The 15,190-nt window shown below is 36.2% G+C and overlaps 1 protein-coding gene and 1 long non-coding RNA gene across 3 annotated transcripts in view; one reads left to right on the top strand and one right to left on the bottom strand.

Moving 5' to 3' along the window:
- LOC130142319 (uncharacterized) overlaps positions 1–15,190 on the top strand; it is a 93,025-nt gene that overhangs the window by 64,746 nt on the left and 13,089 nt on the right. The window lies entirely within an intron of this gene.
- The window catches only part of FBXL17 (F-box and leucine rich repeat protein 17), a 281,652-nt gene continuing 268,388 nt past the window's right edge, over positions 1,927–15,190 (bottom strand). For both annotated transcript variants that reach the window (XM_056323975.1, XM_056323974.1), the window contains one exon: positions 1,927–3,921. In XM_056323975.1, the coding sequence (XP_056179950.1) occupies positions 3,784–3,921 (138 nt within the window). In that variant the 3' untranslated portion in view covers positions 1,927–3,783. The remainder of the gene's footprint in view (positions 3,922–15,190) is intronic.

Here is a 15,190-nt window from a genome sequence, read left to right as displayed (position 1 = left end):
GAGGTCAGCCAGTTAGACTGGGTGGTTTTTGTATGCCCCTTCCAACTGAAATACTCCCCTCTCCCTCTCCCTCTCCATCTCCCCCTCCCCTCCCTCTCCCTCTCCCCTCCTCTCCTCTCATTTATAAGATGTAAGAGTCCTTTTCCTTTTCTTGTTCATGGTCACATCACCTGAAGAAGGCCCTGTCAGCCTCCTAAAGAGCTTTGTGCCTCTGTTTTCATGTAACCATTGTGTATGTGACCTGCTGCCTTTCTCGATTTTGTTCCTGTCAATGCCATAGTTCATTAAGCAACAGCAAGGCCATATCTATTTCTTAAGAATCTGGGTGGACATCAGTGAGCTCACATGGAAGCCAGCTGAGAGACTGAAAAAAAATTATCTGTTGGTTAATTATTCTTACTAGGGCTGTTTTCTCATTGAAAAGGGATTACAGCTTGTTTTACCAAATACTGAACACACATGTAGAGAGCTTGCTAAGTTTAATAGTTCTAAGAAACTGTCAAGCATGGCTCAAGCTCTTTCATAGGACCTGCAAGGGAAGAAATGTTTCCTGTGAGTGAAGCCAGGGGGTTCTGTGGCCATGGCTGAGTTTTGAAAGTTGAGTCAAATGCTGTAGCAGTAGCACAGAAGACCTCTGGGCAACCATTTTGCAAATGCTGAAAAGTCACTCCCAGTAGCCACCTGTGGCCACGCTGGGATCAGTTTATCTTTATCTATGATATTTTTCAGAGAAGTTCACTTTGTCCCTGCTCAGAGATGACTAGAAGCTGCCTGGTACTACACAGAGTGCTTGCTGAGATGAGGAATAGGCCAACTTGGATTTGGCAATTCACTGAATTTCCCACTAATCTGGGAGCCTGAGCAGAGTGAATTTGGATCTGCATGTGAAACACCATGGTAGACATTTCCCCCGAGGACACCCACCTCCACGCTGCCTTTTAGTGGTGATAGATGGGTAGAGCAACCACCAAAGTGAACTCTGGACTTATACCTGTATTTAGAAGAGCGAATGACTGAAAGTAGATGTTATCTGTCTTTTTTCCACAATCACCCATTGTTTAGTTAAGAAAGCACTTAGAACTTGCCTTAGCCACCTCTTCTGCAGGTTGAACAAACCCAACTTCTCTGGCCTAGAAAGGTCTCTGATATGACAAATGCTAAGCCACAGGCTACCAACCTTAATGGCAGGTTCCCACAAATATCTTGAAGGAACAAAGACATTTTGTCAGTAAAGGAGGCCTGCTGGAACTAGGAAATCCAGCAAGTAAGCTGCCTGTGAGCTTTTGAATCCACTGTAAGTTCTGAGGAAGAGAAAACAGGGAAAGAAAAAAACCCTCTTTTTATGAGGCAATAGCTTTTCTTTTTCCCCTAAATGATACTTCCCCTAAATGACATTTCAAAAATTAAAGTGTGCACAACATTGTTATTTATTCCTATAAAACTACTTAGGAAACATTGATTTATCATAAGGAAATTAAAGAGCTACCTGTGACACTGCAGTTAGAAGAACATATTTCTGTCCTATACCACATAAACTTCCAAATTACATAAATGACAAGATCTACGGAAATGAATTAGCCACACTGAGATCTATAAAGATTAGTATGCTCAGAAAAATAAGAGAGAGATGAATAGCCAGTAGAAGGCAAGACTACTGGAAGTGACTTAATAGCAAAAGTGAAAAGAGATGATCAACTAGATCTGTAATATACAAAAAAAACCCTTAGAGAAGCAGAGTATTCCCGCTTGAAAAAGCCCTCTGGAGGTTATCTAGTCAAACTCTGTCGCTCACAATGGGGCCCTATTGGATGAGTTTGTCAGGACCATGTCCAGATGAGTTCTGCACAGTCACGGATGGAGATTTCAGCCTTTCTATTAGCATAGTCTAAGTACAGTTAGCAGCACAGATAAACAGAAGACACCATGTATTTCTTTTTTCTTTTATTTAAACCTATTGCAAGATCAAAGGTTTCACGAAAAAATAGAAACTTACAAATTGTGTGAATAGTTTTAATGCACTCATAGAAAGACATTAAATGAGAAATGACTAAGATTCTGTACTATATCTGCAATATAATCAACTGGCTTTATTCTGAAAATATAGTAAATATTTTCAGAATATAGTAATATATGAGTAAATAAAATATAGTAAATATGAGTAAATAAAAAGCCTAGCATTACACATGTTCACACGTAAGTACCACTTACTTAAGCTAAAAACTTTACCATATATTTTTTCCAGAGAAGTTATTTCATCCCCATTTTTAAAGTCTAATAAGAAAACATTCAACAACCTCACTGGAATAACTGTGAACTGATGTTTCTGTTGTAAAAAATTATGCTATGGAAATCAACAAACAGTTTTACAGAGAGTTATACAGTCATACTAAATAAGCTTCTAGGTTATGCTGCATTAGATTTTTTGGATTAGCAAAACATTTTGACAATAATGGCAACTCTCAAGCTGAAGCTTATGTATTTCATACCTTGGATAAAAATGCTGTAACCTTTTAAAAACAAATATCCAGTGTTACACACCTGAAAACATTCTTAACCAAATGGTAATACTCTAAAGGTTAGTGCAACTTCAAATTGAAGCCACAATGTCTGTACTGTCAGTATCCCCTGGTCAAATTTAACTCCTTAAAATGCAATGTGACACACAGAAAATTAATTGTTTTATGTATTTATTCTGAGTACTTTCTTGCATACACTGCATTACGAAGCATCTGATCCTACAAAGTGATACCCACAATGGGACTCATATTTAGATGGCCTTCTCGAGGTAACTGCTCTCTGAATTGTAAGATCTGCTGTAAAAGTACAACCACACAGGAAATGAGAGGAATCCTGTTATTGGCTTACACCCATTCATCTGAATTTCCCAACTGAACAATATAACAGCATAGTCAGAGCAGACAAGTTCACTAAAAAAAAAAGAAAAAAAAAGAAAAAAATTTTTTTCACTCAGGTATTTAAACATTGTCGGTTAACTTATTTTTGATGGTGTATTCAATTACTGTTTGACTTTATAAAGTGGGAACTGGTTATCAGTGTTAAGCACTCAACTCACTACAAAAATTACAAGATGGAAAGATTTGGAAATCTCTACAGTATCTCCTATTTTAAACAAAACAAAATGAAAGAAGATATCAATTTGGTGAAGTGATAGACAGAAAGGAAGTAAGATTGTGCAGTAAATATCCATTCTGTCATTACCACCATTTACTAAGACTTCTGTTTAGAAGAATGATTTGTATAATTATCAAAATGTTTATAAGAAAATCACAATTCTTTGTACATTTTCTTATTACTGTGCATCTTAAATCTCCTGGGGTAGCTTCAGTAAATAATAAGCATCAAGTTCAGCTCCCAGTTTCAAGCCTGTCTGATGAACTGCATGAGTGCTAGCACTGAGTTACCATTTACAAATCAAAGCAAATACACATACCAAGATGAAGTAATGTAAACAGAGGAAAACAAGCTTAACATCTTCTATAACTCAAACTATCCAGAGAACTAGTAAGAAACCACTTCAAGAAATCTGCCAGAGGCTTTTATATCTTTTATGCAAACAAAACCATAATGCATTTCTAAAGTTTTGCTTTAATATTGGTATTTAGTTGTACAGTACTTAAAGTCAGTGTACAGCTTTTGCCATTTTACTGTAATCTCTGTAAACTCACAATTATATTGCATCATATGAAAGGTTGTGAACCCTCTGCAATCCCCATTAGATCTACTGAATGCAGCAGAGTGGAACTGTCATGTAGGTATAGGAGGTTAAGAGGCAGTAGACATATTGGGTGTCCAGCCCATTTGGTAAGCCCGTTCCAATGTCCTCTTGCAATCCTGTAGTACGGTACTGAAGGTTATATGTGGATACTGCTGCACTAGCTGCTCCACTGTGGCTTCATTCACCTGCAATTGAAGAAAAGAATCTGTGATGTGCAAAACATGAATAAAAAGGGCAACGTTATGCAAGCTAATTGAATGACCGAACCTTGAACTCCTGGGAGGACTTGCAGGATTGGGCCATTTGCTGATACTATAGGTTTGGGTGCACTTAACAAAAAACAAATATACCGAATGTAAAGATCTGTTAGAGAAAAAAAAAAAACCAAACCAAAACACACCACACCTTGATTTTATTCTACTAAGTCCTGTTTGGTTATTTGTGATTGAAAACAAATATGAAAGACAGTCTCCATTTGCAAACAGCTTTGTTTAGAAAACTGCAGCAACATTTAACAACCTATTAAACTATTTTCATGCCATGCTTGACTATGCTGGCCACTCACAGAGCTCCAAACCCGATTATTCAAAGAAAAGCCATCCTGTCTAATGAAGTGCTGCCCAGAGTAACAGATCTTGAAATAGAAGCATATTTATTCAAACTCACTCAAGCAGACATAGGTCTGAAATGTAAGACTTTCTTGGCTTCGGAAAATGAAAGTTGATTACATCCATTAATTAATTTATGGCACAGTTATGGTATTTTTACCCATACTATGTAGTAACTCTATAATTAACCTTATCAAAATGCACTTGCACTGTACACCAGCTCTCAAGGTGGTTGCAACGAAAAATAAGAGATAACTAAACGTGGGGAAAGGAGCGCAAACTATTCCATATTGCAGGTAAATCAATTTATTAGTTTACCAATTGCCAATATAGGTCAACTTTTCCAAAGGTCAGAAGCCCTGCATATTTTCGTGTACATTGCTGGTAGAAGTTTTTATTTTAGCCTTTTGCTGTGAGGCTAATACTGCTCAAAAGGTTTTGTGGGAAGAAGTGGTGGGATCAATAATTAAAACATAGATGCTTGCTGGGTTTGGGATGTCCCTTCTAAATCTTAGACATCAAAGGTAGCACCTTTATTCTTGATTAGACCAGGCAATCAGACAAGCCTAGCTAAACCCAACATCTTTACAATTGCAGTGCTGTGAGGGGATTAATTTGTCAATTATTTTTAAGATGACTGCAGTTCATATCACAGAAGTAGACAGCTTTCTTTAGCCTTTAGATAAATAAAAGATTAACCTAAGAACCACAACTTCTAGGTAGCTCTCTCTGAAATCTTTGCTGAACACTCGGGCATTTTAAAATGCATCAATACTACATTTAAATACTGAACCACCTAGATCAGTAGGATGTATGACTGATATGCTTTTCCCCATGGTGTTCCACCGTCAAGGCTAAAAGTAAAAAACGAGACTAAAACGTTTACTACCATTACAAAAACCCATCTTGGGAACAATATTCTAAAGCATAGTGACCACAGTATCTAATAATATTTTTGTCCTTAAAAGATAACAAGGAGCACATCCTTCTGAACAGTGATTGCACCCAATGACAAGGATAAATGAAAGATTTAATATCCAGTTCTTCTGCTTTGATAATAGAAACATTCAATCTTCATTGGAAGTTTCATCTAGCTGAAACTGACTTGGATAGAAAACTGGTTTAACTTCCCTTCACAGCACAAACTACACTTTTGGCAAATTGCTATGTTACAGTAACATCTTCCAGTGCTGAAAAACAAGAAGTGACTTTTAATAAATCAAAAATGAAATCAGAGATAGCACAAGTCCTCCAAAATATCTGATATTTATAGCTGAATACATACTTTAAAACTGACAGCAACACTTCATAGAAATATTACTTGGAAGGCAAGAATCCCCAAACGTAGCAGTATTTGCTAGATTTTGCCTATTCAAAAATAGTCAACAGCCTCTTTTCTTTAGATTTGTGGTGCAGAGAGCCATGGCACAATCTATCATACTACCAGAAATTTCCCTTAATGGTTAACTCAGCCACAACGAAGATGCTTACCACAGACAGCTTCTCACTCTGCCCTTCTTAATGGGAAACTTAAAGAAGAGATGTTGTTTATCTACTAGATATCTGCAAATATTACTAGTAGATAGCAGTTATTATGATTTGACACACACCTGTTGGGCTTTATTTGTTAGAATAGCATGGATATTATAGCTTTAGAGCCAGTATCATAAGCAGATTTTCTGTCACAGGAAACAAGTAAGTCAAATTTGTTACAAAGATGATGTTCAGACACAGGAAGCCATGTAATGATCTCCATGTTCTGGTGTCTGATTCAGGACTGAACACATTTACAGAGGCTACAGTCTAGCTAGATATGAAATAGCAGTGCATGACACTCAGGAAGGCAGATGATGTTACAATGAAATCTTTTAGCCTTAAAAACTATGAAGAAATCTATGGCAGACCATTCAGAACTAGCCATTTGTCCCCAGTTTTCTGATACAATTATTACTGGATTAATACAATTGTTACTAATTGCTATTACTACTTTACTAAACAGGAGAAAGAAACTTCTGGTATTGAGTGCCATATACCGTTACAAAATAAACATGACCATGCAGAAGTGACACTGACAAAATTTGCTATTTTATGAACAAAACCTGATTAGTAGAAGGTTTTCTGCATTTTTGCTGGAGTGCTAAATTTTAATGTTAATAAATTTTAAAATGAACATTTTAAATTATTAGTTTGATCTCAGACAATAATCTGAGTGGTATTAAACAGCAAAGTAATGACAAATCCTATATACACATTTGGAACCATAACAGTTACAGAAAGAAATTACTTTCAGTTTAAAAAATGTTTACTGTCATGAAAGAGGAAAGAATTATCCTACCAAGCTTCATGAGAAATGATGAAATATATGCAATTTTTAGTTAAGTGTAAATATTGTTAACACTAAGAAAGTAACAGCAAATAGGTAAAAATTATGCTGGACAATATGAATTCAATGTAAGAATACACAGTGGGACAACCTACATGGATCCCAGGATGAGAAACAAGTGTGTAAAATTAAGCCACAAATGATTTCCTATCAGATGATGTTAAAAGCTTTTCCTTCATCATGAGAAAAGTCAGGTCAAACACTGCAACAGTGTAAAAATTTTAGTATTTTAAAGTTTTTGCAGCACTGGACTAAAACTGCACTACCTAAAAGGTAGGAAAACAGAGAAATCAAAATTTTGTTCTTTGTTAATGAATGAGTTAAGTAATACCTAAGTCAACTCCCTTCCTATACTTGTTATCAGTTACCCTAATAGTAGGATTAAGATGAAAAGAAGTCTTACACCTAACCGTTAGAACACGAGCTTCTCTTTGTTAAGATGCAGTCTGGCTGGTTATAAAAAGTACTGCATGCCATTCCCAAAACAAATTCATTACACAAACAGAGGCATTTTCCCCTTCTGAGCTTGAACAGTCTTGTTCAATGAATGAAAACTAAAAATATTCACTTCTTAATACACTTTAAAATGTTGTATTTTTCTTCCACAGAACTTTCATTAATCTTCATCTTTTCAGTTGTCAGAAGGAAGACTACTGTCTGAAGATAAACTAGTTAGATTATCTAATACATAATCATTCATTTGAATTTGAATAGCCCTTCAATTAGGTTTTAACACATAATGAAAGAATGCAGTCTTTATCATTAAGAGTCAAAGTAATTGGTTTGTGTGAATCCTGGTCATCAAACAGAAAAAAGAAAACAACAAAGATTGGTTTAAAACTTATTTTTTCTTGCCAAAATAAAAATCTATTCCAGGCCAAAGAATAGATTAAAAAAAAACAAAGGAGAAGATGGGCTACAGAAACAGACAGGTCCAAGTAATATCAACTCCTTTTAACTCAATTAGAGCAGTTACCTAGAATTCTGAATGCTTTTTGCTTAAAGACTGAACATACACCATCTATTTCCTAGAAGAATATACTTGACTTCGTGACAAATGTTATCTGATGTGGGACCTCCTTAATTTCTTCTTCTGATGATAGTGTGGTTGTTCAGGGAGTATCTAAATATTATCTGCACTAGAGAAAAATACTACTTCCTCATGTGATAATTAAGAATACATCTGGGAAAGAAGAACATGAACACCCATCTAGTCCATGTGAAATGGAAGAATATTCACAAAATGGTTTTGGGAGTTCTTCGCAGGACTTCAATCTCACTCTATCAGGTATACACATAATATGGGTGAAATACTAAAAAAAATGGGAAAACAGTGTTCAAAACTCTTTCTCTCCTTTAGGTAAAATGACCTACCTACAATAGAAAGCTTGCAAACCCCCTCCAGTCTGTAAATGTTTTACCCAGAATAAACTAAATGGCGTTTATGAGCTGATTTTTCAGGTTCAGGATAAACTGAACATACAGTTTTCAATAAATAAGCTACTCACAGAAAAATATTCACTCAGATTTTTGATTTGGTATGCTGGACTTATCTGGTCTGACTGCCAGTATTTGCTGATTTGGTACATCACTTGTGTCTGCCACAGACCACCATGAGCAATTTCTTTTATGCCATCTTCCACAAGTTCTCACTCATGGAAAATTCAAACTCTAAACTTAAATAGTTACTAGATAGTTTTTAGGTTTTGTTTTAAATGCGCCATATAGTTTGACAGAGTTCTAGTGATAATTTCAGCACCATTTTCTTTCATTTCTAGATTCTAAAATCAGGAAATTATCTAAAGAAATCAAATCATTCCAAATGGTTACAATCTATTTTTCTTTATCTTCCTAGGACAGATCTTACTAAATTCAAGGGAGTCGCATTTTGATAAGTTACGGCTTACAAGTGAAACCACCGGCTGAACTAGAGATTTCTCTTTAATGAGATCGATAGCTTCATTCACAAATAAGGAACTGAAACAGGTTTAAGGACCCTTCCTAAACAGGACTTTCCTACTTACTTTTAGTTAACTTGCCTTTAGTTGATATCATGTCCAGAAGATACTCTCTTGGACTGGAATATCAAGTGGCACATAAAGGGGCTTTAAAAAGTGTTGGTTTTAACTAAGACAACTCCTCTACTATACTTCTAAGAGGATCTGTAAGACTGCCTACTGATCTAAAAAATTCCTCCTGTAGGTGTACCAAGGGCAGTCCTAGAACACAGTTCTGATTCTAAAGCCACTAAAAGGTCCCGAGAATGTCTGTGTTGCATCATTTACAGCAATACTGAAAAGGGATAGTAGAGTCACCATCTGGACTGCAAATTTGATGCTGCTCTACACAGTGAAGAAGCAGTCACTGTTAATTTAAAAGGTTTCCTGTGCAAGCAAAAGCTTCAGGGTAACATCCAATTCACTTGATAATTGAAAAGAATAAGTTATCTCCATTCCAGTTTAATAACAGAAATCAAGAAGCAGCCATATAATTTAAAAAAAAAAAAAAAGTCCCCCAAACCCAGGCTTATAAGCAAAAAAAACAGACTTGCAAAACTGGATTAGAGCAAACGTGCCTATGCTCCTCAGTGGTTCATAACACCATAGAGGGATGGACTGCTGAAAGAATTTTTGCATAGAATCTAACCTAGTCCTTGGAATAGGCATGTGACTAGCTGATTTGGGAGAGCACTGACATCATAGGCTCTGAGGACAATACAGGTATCTAGTTATATCACTTCATAGGCCAGCCATTAATAAGAAAAAACATAACAAGTTGTAACATTGTTAGTCTGCAGTATCTGTGTAGAAAAATATAGAGAACTGCTAGGTTAATTTTGGAGATATAGTACTTGTAAATAATTTTAGGTAACTGTTAGTAGGTGAGAAGTAACCAAAATAGTTTGAGGGCTGCCATACAGATCATGTTTGATAATAAAGGTCCACACGGCGCAAGTATTATCACTACATTTCTGCATATAAAGGATCAAAAAATGGACTTTACACAAGAGAAATGCAAATTTATTTGTTCCAAAAGGGCTTTTTTATCATGTTACTGAAATTTTTGCTTATGGAGTGGTATTGCAGCATTAGGGGTACTGAAATTTGTGTGCATTTGTGTCTGTATATAAAGCAGCATTACATTGAAGACAAATTTGTATGTAGTAGACAACTCTATACATTGTGTCTATCCATAATCGTGGATTTTGGACACATTTAATGTTCCAATTTCTCTAATGTTTTAACAATAAAATCCCAAATATACACACTTAGAGTTATTAAGAACCACATTTTCATACACACTTTCTGTTTTCTAAGCTGTAGTTTGCTTCCTCAAGTCAGTGTCTCATAAAAAGTGCACTTTGTTTGATTTTTTTCCTGCTAATAGTTGAATGAATTATATTCTCAGGTGGCCCAATTATAACTGTTGCCTGTAGCCATAACAAAATTAAAGATTTCTGGAAACGTTTTGCGTGAAGTGCACTTGATCAGCTAAGGCAGACATATTCCACAGAGTTTCAGTGACTGCCCTCAAGCCCTGGGGCAGAACCTTTGTTTAGGACTTTAATAAAATAACAGCACTACCAATATTAGCACAATATCCTGTAGTTCAAATAAAGTCCCTTACAATTTCAGCAAAGACTGTATTTTGACTTAGTGGATGCCGTTATTAAAAACAAAAAGAACACATACATGCACATACAAACACTATATTTGTGGACTCATAAGTAATGATATTGACAAGTACTGCCTAATGTACTATTACTATCACGACATTCTACAACGTAATTGTGTTAAATCTTAGCAATTAATTTCCCACTTATATTTGGAAAGGGGAAGGAGTGGGTAAAAAGAAATATCCGTAATCTTTTCTGTGGTGTGAAGTGCGGTAAATGGAATACACAAACCTTCATATATTCAGTGGTAGCACTTCTGGAAGGATTTCAGAAAATCTAGCAAGGTTGCTTATGCTCCTTTACAGTTCTTTGCTTAAATCTTGACAGAAAGGTAGAGTCCAGGAGGGATGAAATTCATTGTTGTGGTTGTTTACACAGGTGAATGCTATTGCCTCCAACTGCCAGTCCATGCACAATTGCTGCAGTCACTGCATTACTGCAAACTAACACAATAATCCACTTCAGGTCTCTATGAGTTTGCACAGTTTTCAAGCAGAGCCATCATTTCAGGGTTTGCTGTCCTAATCACCACTGCCAACACCATACTGAGTATTAAATTTGTGTAAGTGATGGAGTTTTTGTTCTCAGTTCCCTTTGCTTATCGTGAGGGTTTACTTTTCTATTAAAACAGATAAACCATTCTAAAGGAGCCCTTTAGTTTAGTTGGTTGGTTGGTTTCCTAATTTTGTTAATTTCAGTCAGGTGAACTTCTAGACTCCACCTATACAAGATTTCAAGATAAAAATACTACCAGTATTGCTAGCATTTCAAATTTGTGACGGAAGTCTGTGTGTTGCTTTGTTCTTAACTGATAAAAATTGCAGTTAATAGAGATCCATATGCAGTGAAATGACAGTACTTGTTTATATAGTGATAAATATTCTTTTGGATTACTTTCTGCCTGTTGAATGAATAGCATTGAATGTTTTCATTCCTATTCTGCTACATTAACAATAATTTGAGCACATTATTGAAATACTTGTCAAAATGACGGTGTGTGAAACTAACAGAGAAATCATTCTCAGAAGCTGCCAGCTGGCAAAAATGACTGGAGGTTCCAGGGGACAATGCTTTTAAAAAAAATCTTTGTTTTAATTTTTTTTTAATAAAAATGCTGACTACTTCACACTACATTTTTCCTTGAGAGTTGGCCTTATCCTGATTTTAAATCACTGATCAGTACCTGAGGGCCCATCTTTCTATTACAGTATGAGTGGTCAGGTGTTTGCTTTTTAAAAACCGTGATAGACTCATCAGCTCAGGAAGATTCCATCTTCAGCCTACTGCCACGGATTTGTTGCTGAACTGTCAGCCTGGAAGTTAAAAAACTTCTGGTAAAAAACCAGTTAAACTAGAAGTACAAAAAGTTCAATTTACATAAAGAATCCTTTTTTATATTTTAGCAGATGCTTTCATTCATACGCATAATGGATCTGTTATACTAGTTAGCTAGGAAGGGGGAAAAAAGTATTATTCAGTCTTTTAAAATTGTTGTATTGAAAATCGAAGTGAAATAAATGCTACTTCTGTTTTGTTGTGGGTTAGTAAGGATTTATGTAGTTTCCTTCTAATGTTTCACAGATTTTATGAATCTAAAATCTTCATTATTCATAGAGAGATGTATCAATCGCAGCTCCTACATTATAAATATAAAACTTTAAAAAATACAGTGTGTTCTTTTTAATATGCAGCAAAGTAACTTGAACAAATTATAGTGATTTAAGAGAAAGTAAGTGCTATAGAATTTTTCTTAAAGGGAAGGATTAGATATTTTCAGTCTTCTTCAATATCACAGAACCGTAACTTCAAATCTCAAAATGAATGCCTTAAAATATAAAAGAAGAAATGGTAGCAATTTGTAATTTTTTTTGATCAGGCTAATGATAGCATTTTTTGAAGGTGGAAGGCAAATTGGTGTGATATTTGTATTAAAACAAGTGATGGCTCTGTATTCTTGCTGTTCTGTTGTTGATTAAGAACAGTTTAGCTCCAAAATGATTTGCCGTTTGCACAGGATATATATTTACAAGTATTTCTAGAACAGATCTTATAGAAGAATAAAGGGATAAGTTATTTTTAAAATGCACTGATTTTCTAAAAAAAAAATATTCTTGCTTAAGATGCAAATGATGGACCATTTTTATTTTTAGGTGTCATCTATCTTCCTTGCTCTCTGTGGTAACTTAAAAGAGTTTGTCTTTTTGTCGGTAGTACTGACCATCAATTTCTGATTTATAACATCTCAGTAAAACTATAATAGGGAATACATGCTACAATTCATCTGAGAAAGTCATCTGAAATAAGCTACAGGCTTTCAGAAGTATTTTCATGAAAAGCAATCTGAATTTCTCCAAAAAAACCCCAACAACCACCCAGAAGAAAAAAAAGCAAAAAAAGCAAGGAATAAAGGCCATGATGATTTATTAACAGAAGCTGTGTATCCATTCACAGCCAGCTATGTCAGACTCACTTAATTTCATTCACACATAGCTGTAAATGTTGCATTTTGTAGCCTCTGTTTTTCTGTGTCATTTTCTTGCGTATTTTCCCTAGAAATGGCTCCTGCATCTATGTGGTAGCACAGCTGATAACCATTGCAAATAGCACCGCAGCTATAGGAAAAGGATCTTGAAATATGAAAATCTGTGTGAGAAAAGTTGCAGACTCCACAGGAAGATTATTCTGACACATTGTTCAACCAGCCAAGCTATCAGCCAGAAAAACAGATAAAGTTTTTAGCCACTATTTCCAAGGTGATACCCTGCCATTTTCCACAAAGGTGAAGATTTCAAGCTGCCATTATTTAAAGCTGTTTGGGTTGTTGTGAGCACAATAAAGAAGAGCTACAAAGGCATTTTTGAAATGAGTTCTAGCAACAAATACCATAGACAGCATTGCCCTCTTCCTCTGATTTATTTTTGAAATAAGAAAGATAAAATATTTAGAAATAATGAGAACTACATTAAGTAAATATGATCTAGATCAGTTTGGGGGTAGGAATGTGTAAAATTGTGTTCAGAAAAATAAGCTTGAAATGTGGATTTCAACCTCTGAATCTGATGTAGGCATCATTACAGCCCTTAGGATGCAAGTATGGCTCTTAGGAATCCTGATGTCAGTGTTTATGGATGACTTAAAAAAGCACCCTGTAACTGCCCACACCTCTCTCAAAGGCAAGGATGAACTGCACTTTAAGATACCTACTTTCCTAAGCTGTGATAGAAAAATACAGAGCTACAATTAAAATTTGGTTTGAAGAACAGATATTCACGTTGCCTTTCTGCTGGGGTGGTAGTGCGGGGAGCAGGGCACTGAACTGGGGTGAATTGAACATCACCTCTGGTTCTGGAGGCAACTCTCTGCCTTTCTTGGTATTTACTGAGGTAATGAATCAGAGCGTCAGTGTACCCCGGGAGTATGCAAATCAGCTATGTGTTCCCACATACCCATGTCAAGTCCCAAAACACAACCCTGGGCTGCAGCCTGCAAAAGCACAGCACTCTGCTGTGCGAGAAACTGGGGGTGTGTGGTTCCACGGCGCTGCCAGAGCATTGGGATGAGGCGACATGAGGGAATGAAGCCTGGATCACTGCCTCTGGGAGTGCAGCACAGTACCAGTGTAGGTGGTAACACCAGAATGCACAACAGAAATACTATGACTTTTAGGCCTTTCCAATTACAAACCTCTAAAATGTTCTGCTTAGGCCTTAAGTAACTACGGATTTTCTCTCTTACTGCTCTCAAAAGAAACTGAGATGAATGGCAACATTTTGTTTTAATGAAACACAAGACTTGTGCAGCCCCAGGTGCTGTCGGGTGCCTGTACAGACTCACACATACAGACACACTTCCACACAGCTGATACCCTGTACCACGACAGAGATCAGAAGGGCCAAGCGTCCCAGCTGCTTCCAACGTCTTGATGTTGGTATGCAGGCAACTGGGGAATTTCATTGTCTAAAATACAAGTACTTAAGAATATTTAGGGTCTACTATCTGAACACCTAAATACTTTTTGGAGGTCTGGATCATAGTACTTCAGAAGACTCTCTGACACAGAAAACTAATGGTATGCATCGCACTGTACCTATGCTGTACGATGCAGGACCCTGCACAGTTCAATCCACCATTTCCTGAGCTACTCACGGAAACGGAAGCATTAAGTTACACTACCACATCTATACAACAGTATCTCATAAGCCTTGCTGAATGCTAGTTTTCCTGGGCAACGTGTAGTATTTTGGCAGTTAAGCTGCTTTCAGGGCTAATGCTCACATGTCCACAGCACCCTGCACCTTTCCAGTAGTACCAGTTTGTTCAGAGCTCTCTCTGGGACTCAGACACCACTGGTGTGTAGTGCAGGTAAAGCCAAGTTTGCCTAAGTCATGGAGGTGCTAGGGAAAATCAGAAAAAAAAGAAGAAACATTACTTCAGTAACTTGCCTCTAATGTTTTTACATTGAGAAGAATTTTTAGATTTTGTGTATCTAAGCATAAACATGTTTTATGAACTAAAATTCTAGTATGGATAGTTCTGAAAGTCTTCCAATATTTAATTGTATTTCACCTTTTTCTGTAACTGATTTGTAAACAGTGATTATACTGTTACTTAGCAACACTTAAAAACTGAAAAAATAAGTGTTAAAATAGTGTCAAAAGGTTTATTAGAAAACTTCCAACTGAAATATATGCCCTCCTTATGATGAGCTCATGGTAATGTCAGCATTTTTTTGTGAGATTTCTCAAAAGAATTACATTTATTTTAAGGCAAAGACCATATTGCTCCTG

The sequence above is a fragment of the Falco biarmicus genome, chromosome Z (assembly GCF_023638135.1).
Source record: "Falco biarmicus isolate bFalBia1 chromosome Z, bFalBia1.pri, whole genome shotgun sequence".
Classification (NCBI taxonomy): Eukaryota; Metazoa; Chordata; class Aves; order Falconiformes; family Falconidae; genus Falco; species Falco biarmicus.
Note: the sequence above shows the minus strand (reverse complement) of the source record. Positions and strands in the feature narration are given on the sequence as shown.